Source organism: Emydura macquarii, unplaced genomic scaffold, assembly GCF_026122565.2.
Source record: "Emydura macquarii macquarii isolate MOO-44397 ecotype Brisbane River unplaced genomic scaffold, CSIRO-AGI_Emac_v2 contig_3530, whole genome shotgun sequence".
NCBI classification, from domain to species: domain Eukaryota; kingdom Metazoa; phylum Chordata; order Testudines; family Chelidae; genus Emydura; species Emydura macquarii.
In genome coordinates, this window is record NW_027133667.1 from 460,709 (window position 1) to 478,028 (window position 17,320).

The 17,320-nt window shown below is 41.0% G+C and overlaps 2 protein-coding genes across 3 annotated transcripts in view; one reads left to right on the top strand and one right to left on the bottom strand.

Moving 5' to 3' along the window:
- The window catches only part of APPL2 (adaptor protein, phosphotyrosine interacting with PH domain and leucine zipper 2), a 49,873-nt gene extending 34,522 nt beyond the window's left edge, over positions 1 to 15,351 (top strand). The window contains exons 10-21 of the mRNA XM_067536190.1: positions 2,675 to 2,833; positions 4,096 to 4,284; positions 5,342 to 5,384; positions 5,469 to 5,525; positions 5,619 to 5,707; positions 7,698 to 7,856; positions 8,035 to 8,084; positions 9,698 to 9,872; positions 10,941 to 10,977; positions 11,130 to 11,270; positions 13,194 to 13,241; positions 14,220 to 15,351. Of these exons, the coding sequence (XP_067392291.1) occupies positions 2,675 to 2,833; positions 4,096 to 4,284; positions 5,342 to 5,384; positions 5,469 to 5,525; positions 5,619 to 5,707; positions 7,698 to 7,856; positions 8,035 to 8,084; positions 9,698 to 9,872; positions 10,941 to 10,977; positions 11,130 to 11,270; positions 13,194 to 13,241; positions 14,220 to 14,351 (1,279 nt within the window). The 3' untranslated portion in view covers positions 14,352 to 15,351. The remainder of the gene's footprint in view (positions 1 to 2,674; positions 2,834 to 4,095; positions 4,285 to 5,341; positions 5,385 to 5,468; positions 5,526 to 5,618; positions 5,708 to 7,697; positions 7,857 to 8,034; positions 8,085 to 9,697; positions 9,873 to 10,940; positions 10,978 to 11,129; positions 11,271 to 13,193; positions 13,242 to 14,219) is intronic.
- WASHC4 (WASH complex subunit 4) overlaps positions 14,680 to 17,320 on the bottom strand; it is a 56,621-nt gene continuing 53,980 nt past the window's right edge. For both annotated transcript variants that reach the window (XM_067536189.1, XM_067536188.1), the window contains exon 34: positions 14,680 to 14,822. The gene's annotated coding sequence lies outside the window, so the exon portion shown is untranslated. The remainder of the gene's footprint in view (positions 14,823 to 17,320) is intronic.

The following is a 17,320-nucleotide window of genomic DNA, read 5'->3' on the forward strand; positions in this document are numbered from 1 at the left end:
GAGTCACGTCCATTTTATCTAACTTTTATTTAACCAATATTTTTATAACGGGAAAAATATCAAACTTACCATGGCATTCTTAAAGGCTTTTTCAAAATGGCAGGCACTACACAGAAGGGCATGCAGACCCATAATTGCTTCCTGACTGAGCCCAGAATGGGTCTTGGGACAGAAGGGATGTCTGGCCAAATATGACCTTCTAATTAGGGCAAATGGAAGCATTGCTGAGGCAGGACTTTTGGTCTGATAAGACGTCTGATTGGTCTGTGACTATTGCTTAGGGCACAGAAACCAGTCAAAATAAAATGTTGCCTTCTGCCTGGCTCAAGCATTAGGACTGAAGAGGTGGTATAGAGGTAGTCTGCTAGCATATCATGACATAGACCACTTAGCTCTGTTTTCTAATTAATACAGGCAGCATAAGTTAATGTGAATTGACTCAGAGGCTGAAAGTGCATAATAGTAAAACTGTGGATCCGTGTTTGTTCAGCGCTGTAGTATATCTGTTGCTGCATCAGTGTATTTTTATTTCTCCAGGTTGAATTCTGTACTTTGAGACCCTCTTGCAGTTACCATTCACCACATTGAATGTTACACAGGGACCTGAAGACAGATTTGGGTCCTGCCTGTTTAATACTAACCATGTCTGGTTAAATCATTCATACCTATGTGAAAGATTTTGTTATCTTAAACTTATTACAAAAGTGAAAGACTTGACTTCACTGCATTGGAAGGGACACTGTCAAGATGAAAATTGAAATTAAAAAAAAAAAAAAAAAAATCTTACCGCTGGTTTCCAATAACAGAGAATTACAAGGGAAAGAATTTTTAAAATCTAATACGCTTTTTAAGATTTATGCTGTTAAATTCTTTTGCATTTCTTTAATGTTGAACAATGACTCTAGAAGGGTCAGTTTCACTTTCGTTTAGTCTGTCACTTTCTGGTTTTCATGCAGAGTTAGGGTTAGGGTTTCCAGTAAGGGAGGGGAATGTTTGAACCCGCTCTACCCCCCTGCTTACCGTGATTTAAAAAAAAAGTCTATTCATAAGACATTTTGTGAGCCCCCATTAAAGAGAACCTAGGCTAGCCCCGAATCACTTGTGTTTCTTTAAGTAGCAATTCTTTGTATTGTTCCTCCAAGACCTCTGTAGGTAAGACAGTTGTACCCCTTCAGACTGGGCTAGATTCTGCAAACCATACTCATTTGGAGTAACACAGAGGTGAGTAAATCCTGGAAGTCAGCTAAGTAGTGCTCCTTATGGAAAATCTGGCCCATTGAGTCCAGGCCGATGTGACTGATGGAGGACTCTGCTGCCCTTACAGCTACCACCAGAATGTTTCTGGAAGTGGCTAGCACACTATTTATTGAAAGGCTCTGATCAACTAATCAGTGGTTCAGTGACAGGAACTCCAGGTAATCATGCAGTTCTCAGACAAAACAAAACCAGTTCTATGAAAGCCAAGACTCAGTATTTTAAAGCCCAGCAGGAATACTACTAGAAACATAGTGACTTAATATTAACAACTGTGTCTGTTTGCTCTGCTTCTATCAAAATGCATACGCACAGTGGTTTTTGGCTGCTTGAAGCTTTGTTTGTGTCTTTAAAAAAAAACACCCCAAACAGCATGATTTTCATTGTTAATGTTTAGCATTTCACATCCCTCACTGTCTCTTCACCTCAGCTTCACTCCGCGCCTGCCCTTCTTACCCCATTCTGTCCCCCACTACCCTTTCCCTTTTCTTTCCATTTAGCTTATCCCCTCCTAACTAAACTCTTCCCTTATTCCCCCCTCCCCCATAATGAAACTAACATGCCATTTGCTGCCAATACATCCTTTGCTCTGCTTGTGTATTCCGCCCCTTTCCCCACCCTGTGCCTGTCTTGTTTATTTAGATTGTAAACTCTTTGGAGGAGGGACCATCTACTAATCCATGTTTGTGCATGTACCACAGTGGGGCCTCTTTCTTGGTTGGTCGTCAGGCACTTCTGTAATAAACAGAAAATAATCTGCAGTCATTTCATTCTTTCTGGTCATTTTCAGATCTCTGATCACTCCCTCCTTTATAATGTTTGGGGAAGAAAATAGCCATCCTTGGTACAAATGATACACGTTCTAAGAAAAACATACTTACTGTTTGAAATACGTGTACAGTAAATGTGTTTGTATGGCATGCCTACGGTAAACTGAGTGCAAAGCAAACACGTTCTTCAACACCCGCATTTCAGGACAAGCACTAAGTGAAGAACCTGGCAATACTGTGACTACCAAATTGAAAACAGCCATGCCTGTGTTACACAAGTTTTCAATGTCTCTTTAGCAGGTGCATTTTATTTTTCTAACACCAGATTAGTTTACTGGAAACAATTCCTTAATCTCCATCTCTTTCTCCCATTCCTTCCTTCCTGTACTAATTGATCAAGTGCTCAGCGAGATCCCTTTGTGTGTATTCTTATAACTATTTTCCCTGTTAAAGCCATTAACAAATCTACTTTCTCTTTCCTGTACTCCAAACCACCAGGGAACCATATGCAAACTCCTTTTGTGCATTTAATCCAACTGTGTTACAGTAGCATACACTTGTATTTAACATACATATTTTTGTTCTTGCAGGATTACATGTTAAATGTGTCCCTATGTAAACTGACTGTAAAACGGCTTTGGTTTTTTCAGCATACAGGTAGAGTTGGATGCTGAAGCTGATGCTATGAGAGTATCCCAGCAGGACTTGCTTTCAGTTAATGAGTCTGTTTACACCCCGGATTCCGATGTCACCTCACCAACTATCAACAGAAACCTTATTCAGAAAGCTGGCTACCTTAATCTTAGAAAGTAAGAAGGATAATCCCCCTTGTTTGTTTGGCTGACTGGCAGCTCATTTCTGCATTGCCTCTACCATGAAGATTCTTCCAGTAAAATTTTCAGAAGTGCCTAAATGATTCAAGAGCCAAGTCTCATTAAAAGTCAATGGGATTAAGATTCCTCAACCACTTAGGCTTTTTTGAAAATTTTACCTTTCAGTTCCTAAATCACCTTAGAAAATTGGATTTAGGAGCCTAACACATTTAGAGGGCTTTTGAAAATCTTCCCCTCTGTGGCTAAATTGTTTCCCCTCTAGCTGAATTCACCTACAGTGCCTGAATTCATGCATTTGAATATCTAAAAATAAAATGTGATATCTGATTGCGCTCGGCAGCTCATTGGAGTCACTGAGACTGGGATCAGGATGCTCTCTCTTCTGTGGGCTAATGAAAATGCATGAATGCTTATAAGGCGGAGCTAGATTTTGTACTTGATATGGATTTTAGGGCTTTCACCGCAAACTTCCCTTTACAGAGAAACCAGTCCCATAGCGTTGATCATATACCACACAAGCTCAATCCTGCAAAGTTTCTTTTACTAAACCTCCCGTTGACTTCAGCGGGAGTTATATATACGGAAGAGCAGCAGTGGTGGATGGATCTGATTATTGTCTCTTTGGTGTAACTTAAATGTCAGGTTTCCATTTAATTTGAACCGTTTTTGATTTTTAACTGGATTACAAACGTTAAGGTTTAACAGCAATGTAAAAGATGGGTTATAGCATCATGTAAATGACTCCATAGAAGGATGTACTTTCAATATGAGATTCCACTTATAGAAGTGTAACTTTTCAAAATTTATGCCCATTTGTGCTGAAATTTCTGCTGCTTCTGATCACTCAAAAGGACATTTTTAAAAACAGAGCACAGGAAAATTCCATGCAGCCTCATGTAAGGTGTTCTCCATAAACCTTCTTCTGTTTAGCAGCTAGGAAATATTGCAGATGATTATTCGTTTTAAACTTGGATCACTCAAAACTAAATTCTCCTTAAGCCTTCAGCTTGCCTTGGGGATGAGTCTTCATTGTGGAAAGGTGCCTTTGATGTGTAGGTTGAAATGTAATTTACAAATAACAAAGATCCATGTTTGAAATTACGGATCCGCTCTGCATCTCCAGCAGAGCTTGCTCAAAGGTTGGTGGGGGGCAGTTTCAGGTCCAGGAATGTAATTGGGGGCTATTTTTAAATAGAAATACTGTGCTAATAGGTCTTCATATGGTATGTTCCCTATAGTAAAACAGGCCTGGTGACTACAACCTGGGATAGACTCTATTTCTTCACTCAAGGTGGTAACCTGATGTGCCAGCCCAGGGGAGCGGTAGCTGGAGGACTGATTCAGGACTTGGATAACTGCTCTGTAATGGCAGTGGACTGTGAAGACCGACGATATTGCTTTCAGATCACCACTCCGACAGGAAAATTGTATGAATCACAGGTTTTCTGTTAACAAATCATGTCCAGTGTACTAGATGGGGTTGCAGGATGCCTGATTGCTAGGTTCATACCGTTCCCTAGAGACAGCCACTTTAACTGAGCTGGATTTCCAGCATAACGCTGATCGACAGGAAAGCTAGTATTTTTGCACATTGAAATCAAGGGACCACATTGCACAAAGGATGAACATTGTGTCATTTAGGACTAGGGTATTCACGCAGGATGGGTTGCTGGCTGCTCACAGAGAGGCACAATTTAATAGTCTGAGTGTAGGACTTGGAGTCAGGTACTCACAAATTCGAATGCCAGCTCCGACGTTCACTGTCTCTGGATTTATGGAAGCTCATTTCTGTATGTGAAAAATGTGAGTAATACTGATTTACCTACCTCAGAGGGCTATGGAGCCTTAATTAGCAGAAGTATTTGTAAGTGAGCATCATTATCACGAGTGCACCGCCGGCGTCCAGTGTAACCTTATAACAAAGTCATGATTTTTTTGGTGCGGTACTTGCAGCCGTGGTTTGTTAAAGCTGTGGTTTCAGTGCAGTCAGTTCAAGTACCACGAAACAAACAAACATGACACAAAAATAGAAACAGAGACTCCCCCACGTAAGCTCCAGCACCTTCTGCCAAGGCATGCAGCCTGCCTTCCCCAGCAGGGCAGCAGCATAGAAGAGACACTGTGTCTCCCACCTGGCTCTCAAAGCTAACATAACAGAAGGGTGAGTGGGCCGGGTTTGAGTTGTGGTTGCAACCCTGCGCACCAGCGCACAAATTTGAGTGAGTGGTATTGCGACCTGGCGCCTGGGGTTGCAACACCACTCAGATTCACAGCAACTATAAAAAGTGGTGTTTTAAAAGTTGCCATTTCCCCCAGCAAAATTGCAGCTTGCAATTTTCTTACAGCCTTACCTATGATATAGAATTGCAATAATTAAAGATGACCTTACGACATTTTTTGAGTCCACTCTCTTGAAGCTATCTCTGTGTACAGAGAGTGCCAGAGATACAAGAAAAACATTAATTAAATGTATTTGTGTTTTAGGGGGATAACCCTTCAAGCAGAAAGTAAAAAAGAATACGAGGAGGTAAAATATTTCACTGGTTAACATTTATAGTCTCTTGTACACTAAATAGTTTGGAGAATTCAATTTCTTTTCTTCTCCTTAAAGTGGATATGTGCAATCAACAACATCTCCAGGCAGATCTATCTCACCGACAATCCAGAGGTGAGAGCTTGTTTGTTTTCATCTGTTCTTTCAAACGCATAGCACAGGACCTATGGCATTTCTGTAAGTGTGCCGTTTCGTTTTGTTTTGCAGGCCGTTGCAATCAAGTTAAATCAGACAGCCCTCCAGGCAGTGACCCCCATCACAAGCTTTGGGAAAAAACATGAAAGTTTGAATCCCAGGTAACACTTCAGCTCTTCTGTAGGAGTGATTCCCCCCCTGCCCCCCATTGTGCAGCCAATCAAACTCTGCTTACAGGCCAACAGACGTGTGGGAGGCCCTGACCCTGTGAGTCGGTCCATCCCAGCAGATCCCTGTGCCTGTGCAGAATCCCATGCAATGGGGCCCCATATGAGTTCAGGGCTCTGCTGCATGCAGTCCAGCTTGCAGGGTCAAGGCCCCAGCCAGTTCCAGGTTTAACATGCAGGTGGGGTCTCTCCTATTCATTGGTTCTGAAATAGACATAGTACTTAGAGGGTAAACTCTTTGGGGCAGGGACCATTTTGTTATATGCTTGTATAGTGCCCAGCACACTGGCATCCTGATCACTGATTGGGGGCCCTTCAGCACTGTCACCATCCAAATGAAAAATCAGGTTTGGCTATAGACTGCCTGACCCTAGTCCTGTCTATACTCTGAAACCAGCTCAAGGAGCAGTCATGCAGTCGGTGCTGGGTATGATGCTGGACTCAGTAAACTCAGTTGTTAAAGCCTCTCTCTGCAAATAAAGGTCAATAATCAAGCCATGTGCACCTGGATTTAAAAAACAAAGACTTTTCCACTGAACTATCCCCTCTTTTCTTGAGAAATCCAGCCTTCTACGCAGCAAGAACACCTCAGGCTCCCTGACCGATGTCCAGTGCCAGCTCCAGAGACTGACTACTTTCATGCTCTGAATGTGTGACCCTAAAAACAGCACTAACGTAGGGCAAATTAAAGCAGAGAGTCTCTAGCCGACCTTCATAGGTAGAAACTTCTGTCTGAGCTTTGTATGCAGTCCTGCCAGGATTTTTATTTATTTATTTTTTACAACATACATATTTCTTCCTGTGTTGTGCATATCTAACCTCTAACCCTTCAAAGGTTTCACCTTCTCTCATGTTATACTGACCTCTAGCTAAAAACTAGTTCTTCCTAGTTTACTATGATTCCCTAGGGACCTCATAGGCTTCAGAAGCCATCAGCAGTGCCAGTCGAGAGAGAGAAGATGGGTGAGGAATATCTGTAGCTCTGTGTGGTTCAAAAGGCTTCTCTCTCTCACCAGCAGAAGTTGTTCCAATAAAAGATGCAACCTTACCCACCTTGTCTCTCTAATATCCTGGGACCAACACAGCTACCACTGCATGCTTTCATTCCCATTTCATTCAGGAGGTCAGAATTTTACTTTGGTCTGAGTTTTACAATGCACTGGATGATTTAATAATGAATAATTAGGGAAAATAGCTGAATCTAATCTTGTTACAGGGAAGGAAAATGTTAGCTGGGTTGCAGTGAGTTAGCTCTGTAATTCACTATTCTGCATATAAACAGAAAATCTTGCAGGAACAAAACTAATCAAGATTCTGCTACCAAAATTAATAGGCATAAATATTGGTAGGAGATTTCTGCAATTGCAAGAAATTCAAAAGCAGTTCCACTCGCTGATGAAGTCTTTGTGAGGAAGAACAGGGAGGAATGTTGCATAAAGACACACAAGTTGCCCCTGTATTGTAACAAATCTGTAACCATCTAGGAATGTGGTGGAGGTTATGTCTGTTCCCTCCCTTGCCATTCAGGACTGCACAAATAATGCAGCTCACATCCCCTGTGCTCAATAAACACTATTTGAGCTGATCCACTTGCGCATTACTGATAATAACCAATAGAGGGCAGTGGTGCACACATCATTTACCATGGTAACGTAACGAAGAGCAGGCAAAGCAGCTCGTTTAGAATTTGTTCCCCTTCCTTTCGGATGTGGTGGTATTTCTTTTTACCAGTAAGTGACTTTATTTATGACGACGAAGAGAAAGAGAAATTCCGTTAGGAACCTCAGTGACATGTTCACATTGTAGTTTGCTTATTCAGGGCAATGAACACCAGTTAATTCCCCCTTGGATTTGGTGAAAGCCTGTCTTCCTTCCACTGTTACATTATGTTTTCATTCAAAACCTTTCTCCATTTTCCCTGTAGCCAGAACGTGAAGAATACGGAGATGGAGAGTGACAAGATCATCCCTAACGAACCGTCCATCAAGCCGGATTCCACGGAGTTAATTGCCCCTGGAACGCCGATTCAGTTTGATATTGTACTTCCTGCAACTGAATTCTTGGATCAAAACAGAGGTGGCAGGTACAGCCAGCTAAGGTTCGACCTTTTCGACCAAACGGGTTGGGGAGGAAAGCTATGCCTTTTACGACGTTTGTCTGTGGTCATTCAAACCGATGAGAACTTTCATAAAGTCAAATGGCTGATCTGCCGCTCTGAGCACTTGTGCATGATGATTTATTTCTTTTTAAACATTTTTCAGGCGCACAAATCCATTTGGAGAATCTGAAGACAGCAAGAATGATGAGGAAGGTAAAGGCTTTATTTGTAACGTTACAGTTTTTATCCTCAGCAGCTTAGATTTAATTTAGCCGACTGCCCCTTTGCATCTTTCACTAAAAGCATCTGGCACCACAGAGCAGTGGTAGCAGCTCCGCAGTTAACAGCGGAGGCTAGTTTCCCGTACAAGCCTGTCTTTCAAACAATCCCAGCCTCACCCCCCTTGACATTCCACATCACATCCCAGAGTAGAACCCTTTTTTCCTAAATTTGGTGGGGGAAGGAAAGAGACAAAACAAGGGGGTGGGGCGCAAAGAGAGACAAACAGAAATTTTTTAAAAAGATAGCGCTTAATTTCATAAACAATTCCCTAACCATTGTTTGGTACTGCCTTCTAGTGGGGCAGTAGTCGCACTCGTATGTATAGTGGCATCAACTGTTTAAAAGCTGTTTTTTCTAAATGCTCTAAAACTCTCAGGCTACCTCATTAAAATCACGGTGCCTCAGTGGGGTCCAGGAGAGGGTTATGCTGTCTTCCTCCCCCTTCAAAAAAAAGAAATGTCACACAGCCCTGGGGCCCACAGTACAGTTCTCATCCCACAACTATGTTGGCCTTGCTGATAAGAGCCTGTTAGTGTGTTGGAGGAATTTTTTAATGTATGTATTTGGTGGTGGTGCGTGGGACGAGTGAGATGATGAGTTCCAAGCAGGAAAGTAGAAGGCTAGTAAGGATTACTGGTATTACCTTCATCCTGTTGTAGGCCCCAAACCAGCAATCTGAGCCACTCAAGCAGATCCTTTCTGGCTGCCTATATGTAAGCCTACTGAAAACAAGGAGGCTCTTTACAGGCACAGGAAAGATCAGATTGCAAGACTGGGGCCTTAGCTTGTAAACTTTTTAGGGCAGGGACCGTCTCGTACCATGTTTGCTTGTACATCCCCTAATATATAAGGGGACCCTGATCCTGACCAAAGCTTACTGTATAATACATATTGCACACTAAGATAAGAAAGGAAGATTTACTAGGGCCTCATTAGAACAGGAAAGCAACAGTTAAAGTGTGAGAGGACCACAGAGAGAGGAGAAATTTCATCATGCTCTCTTGCTCCTGCCCCTTACAGAGGAAACAATCAAGAATAGAACAAATTGGAAAACAGAATTTTTTTCACATGAGGATTAGAACCAGGGATTAGCTTGATTTAAGATGAGGCTTTATGCGAAATTATTCGTAATTTATCACTTTTAAAAATTGTACAGCGAGTTCAGCTACTTAATAACCAACCATCCCAGAGTTGGAGCAGCAGTGAGAGAAAGACCAAGTGTATTCTTACAAAAAGTAAGAAAAAACTTTCATGAAAAATTAATCCGTTACAAATTTTTCAAAAACTTGTCTGCTGTCCAACTTATCTGTTGCACTTGCCTGCTGTCCAAGCATTTTGTAAAGGTGGGTGAGACTAAAACCTGGCTAACAGGGAATGTAGTTGAAGAGGAAATGATGTGGAAGGCACAGTTATCCCAAGTTACGACCCGGTAATTGACCATTGTTTTTCAGCAAAACAATTCTGGTAGTAAAATTAGCTATTTGGTAACGCCGAACACAGGCATGAATCAGTGTAGAACAGGAGCCCATTTCTTTGTTTTCCAGATTCACTCTTGCAGCAGATGTTTGTAGTTCGGTTTTTAGGATCTATGGCTGTTAAATCAGACGATACAAATGAGGTGATTTATGAAGCTATGAGGCAAGTGTTGGCTGCTCGTGCCATCCATAACATCTTCCGTACAACTGAATCCCATCTCATGATCACCAGCAAGAGTCTCAGGTGGAGTAAAAATTCTTAACACACTCTTAGCCCTCCCATACTTCCCTTTTCTGTTTGAGGCATCTACAGGGAGGAGGAGGTTTTTAAATACATAACCTTTGTTTCCTCACAGGGTAGAAGATTTCCACATGTAGAGCTCTACAGACAGAATAGCTTAAGATTGAATAGGGAAAGCCCCACTGTTACAGGCATATCTTTTTTTAATTATAAAGCTAATTATGTCATTACAGTGGAGGGAGGTTCTGTAGAGTCCACACTATAACCATTGCCTTTTGTAACAGACCAATGACTGGGCCCAGCACTCAGATCTCTTTATAGTGATAATGTAAGTTCTAGAAATAAACAAATCCCAAAATTGTTCCAGTATCATCTACAAGTTTGAAATCAAGGGTTTCTCATTACCTAGGTGGGCCCGAGCTCCTGTGACTTGCTTTTGTAGAGGACCCCAATTCACATTAAAGTGGGACTTTTCTTGTCTTTCAATAGTTAGAAATCTGATCCAAGCTTTCAGGATGCAGCAGGGCTGGAATGGTAGCAGAGAGGTCTAGAAAGATCATCTCTGTGCAGACATTCCTATCTCACTTTGAACTTGAAACACAATCCTGCAAAACAGATCACTTATCCTGTTTTTATTGCTTTAAAATAACTGCCAAAAATGTCTCCCTATGAAAACTTTCAGCTAGGAGAGCCAGTGCACAAGTCAGGTCTCTGTCACACTCATACACACTTGGGAAAAAAACCCTTTATTTTAGGTGTCTCTTTATCAATTTGGTTTATACTATCAATCTCATCCTAGCCTATGTGTCATGAACTATCGTTACCCATTCCATCAAAAAGGCAGTTTGGTCCGAGCAAAGGGCAGTAGAATGGGAGTCAGGGGAGCTGAATTCCATTCCTGGCTTTGCCACTGACTTGCAAGACCTTACGCAAATTAATTCTCGTGTGCCTCAGTTTCCCCATCTATTACATTGGTATAATGATCCTTCTTTTGTAAAACGTCAGAGCTCTATGGACAAAGTCATTATAGAAGTGCTCAGTGTTCTTACTTACAACTTCTTACAATTGCAGGTTAATAGACCCTCAAACCCAAGTTACACGAACCACTGTAAGTAATTCTTCCTTGATAATGAAGTTTAAATAATTGCAACATCTGTTTCTTGTTTCCCTCTGCACTGATCACATTTAATAACAGAGGGTTAGTCTGCCAACCTAGTTGAGCTTTTGCCAGTTTTAAAGTTCTCTAATATGCTTTTCCAGTTTGAACTTGCCAGCGTGACGCAGTTTGCTGCCCATCAGGATAACAAGAGACTGATTGGTTTTGTGGTCCGTGTCACCGAGCCTCTGGGGGAAGAATCCATGAGTGCAAATATTTTTGAGAGCAACACAGAAGGCGAAAAGGTCTCATGATTATTTTATATTGTATTTTCAAAAAATTAATCCTAGTGTCAAACTGCCTTCAGGAAACTTCGTAGCAGGGGAATGTTACAGAAAGTCAGCGGGATTCCTTTATTCTTAATCTAATGATTTAGGGAAATGAGATGGCCTAACTCCAGGGACAAGTTCATAGATAGCAAATAAAAAGAAGGGAACTTATGTGAATGCTGATGCTACCATCTAAGGTCTTAGGAGAGGAGTCAGTGTCCAGCACCAATGCTGGCAAAAGCAAATTTGCCACCTGTGTTGTCACAACTACCTTTAAGTTGTAGGCAGTGTAGTTGTAGCTGTATTAGTCCCCGGATATTAGAGCGACAAGATGAGTGAGGTAATATCTTTTATGGGAGCACTGTGTATTAGTGAGAGAGACAAGCTTTTGAGCTACATGCAGCTCTTCTTCAGGTGTGGGAAAAATATGCTGAGTGTCACAGCTAAATGCAAGGTGGAACAGATTGTGTTAATTACTTACACTAAACATATTCCAAGGGGCCATTCAAGACCTGAAGAGTTGTGTGTGGCTGGAAAGCTTGTGTCTCTCACCAACAGACATTGGTCCAATAGATCTTACCTCACTTATCTTTTCTCTCTAACTGCCTTTGAAGAAAAGATGAATTCTGGGATAATTGAAGTAGACTGACGGGAGTGGGAGTGTTAACTCACTTCCTAAACTCCCAGACTTTACAGCCTCTTATAGAGCAGACAATGCAGACCATATCTGTAGTCTGATACTAATGGATACAGCTGCACATGAGATAACAGAAGGCTGTGCAAACAGAAGTAGATTATGATGGGAGAGACAAGTCCACCAGTTTTTTCTGCATTCAGGTGGAAAAGCTTTTTCATTAGTAACTAAGGCCCTGATCCACTTACATTAGGCACCTACCTCCCAGTTGCATGCTGATGTGCATCTCATTCTCCCATTGAAGTTGTTCAGCTGTGTACAAATAATTGCAGAGTCATGGAAGCAGAGAGCCGGGGGCTTGGGTCTCCCACCTCCCAGATGGGTACCCTAACCACTGGACTACAGCATCATTTTCTCTTCCTCTCTCTTGTCCAAAGACTAACTATTTATCCAAAATGGAACAGCTTCAACAGGAGAAATTGAGGAAGCCCACCTCAGAGTATCCCACAGCTCAGTGGGTAGAGCTCTCTGAAGAGGGTCTCTCATCTGTCAGCAATCAAATCCTCTCTCCCTCTCTGCCTGAGGGGGGGTGAGTTGAACCTGGTCTATCTCATCCCAGGTGAGTGCTCTAACCACTGGGCTAGAAGTTGTGAGGTGGATACCACCACCACCTCCTCCTCCCACTGTTTTGTGCAGAGTGGGGTAGGTGCCTAATTCCTTCCTTCTCACAAGAAGGAAGTTACAGGCCTGATTCCAGGGGTGAGTTCCTGCTTGTGAATCGCAACCAGAACTAGACTCCTATCTCCATGAGGGAGTGTCCCTTAAGATGCATCCTTCTTGGCATCTCCTATTGGCTAGCTTATGGGCTCCCCGTCTAGCATGCTGAGACATCTGTCTCTCCCCATTCTTTGTATAGGGAGTCTGGGTGCCTAACTCAGGCTTTGTGGAGCTCAGTGTTGCTCCTGTAATTTGCTAGGTGTCTAAAACGCAGAGCAGTGTCATGATTTGGATCACTATGAATCTGATCCACAGCCAGTTGAAAGCACTAGTCTTTCTGTTGACTGCAGTGAGCATTGGAGCAGACCCTAGTTTTGTAAAACAGACATATTTAGACATCCATTCCTATGATAGCATGCTTTTTTAAATAGATACCCTAGTTCTATGAAGTCTGAGATGGTGAATTTTCATTAATGATGATTCATCCAAGTTAGCATAGATTTTTAAAGTTCTACTACAAACTAAGTCAACTTACATTTCTTCTGCAGATTTGTTATGCAATAAGCTTGGGAAAGGAAATTATTGAGGCTCAAAAGGTAAAGTATGCTTATTATTTTGAATTCCCCTCACCCATCTCACTGTAATGCTCATTTATGTCCTGTAAATTTGACTGCACTGTTTGGCTATCTTACAGTGTATATAAAACAAAATTCAATGTGAGACCTGAAAACTACTGCTGCTAGTCCACATTGAACAGAGACAAACATTTAACTCAGTTATCAGATATACTGCAAAACTTTACATTTAATCTGATTGTGCAACGGTCTGATTCAAGGATTATTTGAGACAAAATTCACTAACCTAAATTTAATTTGAATATATATGCAATTGTTCACAGTGGGGAGAAAGTCCTCGAAAGTTTAAAAATAAGTCCCCTGAATTAGTGAAAAATGCACCTAGAAACGAAATTGAGCTTTCCACATTAATACTTCACAGTAACTATCCACAACTCTTCTTCTCGGGGCTGAGAAATAAGGATGAGGTTTTTCAACCCAAAAGTTACCTAACCTTGCAATTGTGAAGATTTCCTATAAAAATCTCATGATTTTAATCAGAACTTTCCTACATATTTCTGGGCTCCGTGGAGTTCTAAAGCAAGTTAGATGTATCAGTTTTCTCTGAAAAAAATAGTTTACACGATAAGCAAAGTACCATTCTGCCAGAAAACTGGGTAAACTCATTATTTTTTCAATAGGGGACAAGTTATCCACAATTTTCCCCAAATTTGTCAAGGGCTATAGTTTTAGTATAATATAATTTTAGGCAAAATCAGCAAATAAAAGCACTAATCCTGAAAACAGTCATGCATATGACTAATTTTATGTACAAGTATGAATGGAAATGGATTATTTATTTACAGCATTGGGGCCAAAATCTCATTTATATATAATGCTATATTTTAAAATGTCATGGAGAGAACACAAACCTGAACAAAAGCGTTATATGCTTAAAAAGAAAAACAACCCCCATAGGTTCATGAACTTAATATTCATTCATCAACATCTTCGTTTCAGGATCCAGAAGCACTAGCTCAGTTAATGATGTCCATGCCGCTAACAAATGATGGAAAATTCAAATTATTGAATGACCAGGCAGAAGAGGATGGAGCCATACCTGAAGATAGGGGGGAGGAGTCAGAAGCATAAACTTTTCATTCCTCGAATGCTGGCTGGGAAGGGTGAAAGCAGGGAGTCATTTTTGCAAAGATCTCTGGCTTTTCAAGGTTTGCGCACACATTCTGTTTGGACCAGATTCTGTTCTCATTTACACTAATGAGAAAAAGGAGTAACTTTCAGTGTAGTTTCTCTTGATTTACAATGAAGTGAGAGCAGAATTTGGCCTTCTGGTTTTGGAATAGCTGACAATCTTTTGTGGAACGTTTCAATGTTAACCCCTTGATGGTGGTAGTCAGCTGAGAAAAACTGACTCTTTGAAGTAGAGTTAATGTCACATTACTTCCGATTTTTACATTTTTGGTCAGTTTGGAGGTGCAGATCACCTTCTTGTTGACTTCAGTTGGAGTTGTGCATGTTCAGCGTCTCTGAAAATCAGGCCACCATAGAAATTTCATACCTGTAGTCATCAGTAAATTCCATAGTCTGCATGATATAGTGTATCTGAATGAAGGTTAAGAAAAATGCACTATTTACTTTATTTTCAAATGATGAAGTTTTTTTAGTTTCTAGTGTACTGTAAGTGTAACAAGAATTTATCTTTTGTGCTAGTCTATTTACAAAACAATTTGATAAACACTAATTTTTTCCTATTAATATAATCTATTTTTGTATTGCATTTAGAACAAGCTTATAAAATAAATCTAAGTGCCTATTCATCTTCATGGGGACCACACTTATACATTCCATAGTTAAGTCCTGAATATAACACAACTCCTGGATTTGTTAGTTTAAATACCACTAAAATGCAAACAGAATTCAGAAATAGTCGAGAAATTTGTATGTTGTTTATGTGTGGTTTTTATATGGGTAAGCCTCTTGAAAGCAGCAGCGAGGGAAAACAGTCATAAGTCACTATGTTTTTAGAGTTAAGTATGGTAGTAAGTTTAATATTAACTTCATGATGAAATAAAGTCTGCAACAGTCTTCAACAAAAAAAAGTTTACCAATAAAAAGCTAGATTATAAATCTGTGCAATAGTGACTGGTGTTTTTAGTGAATTTAGTTTTTCTCCAGTTTCATCTGAAATAAGTTCATAGAGGACCTGTTTATGGAGACTTGGCCATTTTGTGTTGCATTGTCAAGAAGCAGCTGGTCTGTCAGGTCATTGAAGCCTATATGCAGCGGCAAAGACTTCAGACACATCACAGGAAGACCTTCTAAATCTGTCCCAGTGAGAAAAACCCATCCATCATTAGATACAGAAGTACATGAACCAGTTTCTTTTAGCCGGAACAGGTGTCAGGCATTTACTAAGAAACTAGTTTTTTCTGATATTAGAGAGCTTAAGGTTAACTAGAACAAGACAAGGATAGGCTTCCAAAATATCTTTGTAGGTGCCCATTTTGCATAGAATCAGTATGGCAGAAGGCTTAGACTCCTGTCAGATTCATCACCGAATGTTTGAATGTGAGCATCATGCCAATTAATTATAATTAGAGCAAAATGTTACTTCCCCCGCCCTCTGAGTATTGATTTGCTCACTTTACTGACACACAAGCATGGTTTTGTAAGAACAGCCACCCTGCGACCTATTTTTTATTAAAGAACTGAAACCTGCTTATATTTCAGAGGACACCTGTTACTGAAGACAAAAAAATTATCAAAGAGTGATGTTCTCAAAATTACATTTATTAACTTTTTATGTACATAGTGTACTCTACTCACAGAACCAAAAAAAGATTGAGGTAACAAAATACCCTTTTTGTAAAATGAGTTAGATAATACATGTTACATTTGGTCCTTCATACCTGAGAAATTGAAAATGGTGGTCATTAATGGACATCAGGTGAAAAGTTCTAAATTACAGAATGCAATAGGACCTCAGGAATCTGCACTTCAGCAAACCACCAGTCTACAGCTATGAACCAGAAGCATAGTAGCAGCTCTGCTGCTCCCTGAAGTATAGATGGGTCAGCTGTAAGTGGAGCCACTGCAATGGAATCTCTCCCCTGAAAGGGCAGGAGCTAGCAAGGAGACTAGAGCACTTACTGTACTCAGACTCCTCCCCCACTACTGCTGTTGTAGGGGAAGGAAAAAGGGAAGGGGGGCTTGTAAGGCTGGGGTTGAAGAATCTGGCAACCAGTCAGGAGAGAGGCATGGGCTTTTAAAAGGGCTGTTACTACCACTTCTGCTTCCTGTGACACAGCCCAGGAACAAGTGAAAGACAGCAGCAGCAGCTGCTGCTTTCTTGGTGAGATAGTCCAACTTTCAGCAATATCCCCTCCTGTTCCTGACAAAGGCAAAGGGGAGCTGAGGTGCTGGTCTATCAGTCCTCAGCAAAAGGAAGCCAGCTGTGGCCATCCTCTTTCCCTCACTGTACCAAGATCCTCACTCCCACAGTCTTGCCAGAGCTGCAGGGCCAGGTTCCCACTGTAGTAGAACAGCATCCAGTTGTAATTCCTAGTGAAGTGGAAGGGTTTAATGTGGAGCTCTCTTCCATGGGCATGTGCCTCAGTACTCCAGCTGGAAGTTGCATGAATCCACATAATGGCTCCCCCCTTAGTGAGGTTCTATGGCATAGTGAGATGTTCCCAATACATTAACTACAATCCTATATTAGCAAGAAGAGCTATATCATGGTACATATGTATATATTCACACATACATTACACATCCACATACTCTACCTCTAAACAGAGTACTAAAAATAGCCTTTAGTCCTTTCTGTGGAATTTCAGTCATCAGAAGCACATTAATTTGTTAGCACTGTATCTGCCTGATCTGTACACTACCCAAGATTAACTGCAAAGTATTAAAGGTTTGTAATAGCATTCTTCCAAAATACAGATCAAAAGGGGAAAGTGCAGATTTTATTATAGCGTAGGTGGTGCCATGAATGTACACGTTTACCTAGAGTCAATCTATAAGAGAAGTGGGAGAATCTCTAGCCATAGGCTCTTAAGACCCCCAAGAACCTACAAACTATGACTGAAGATAGG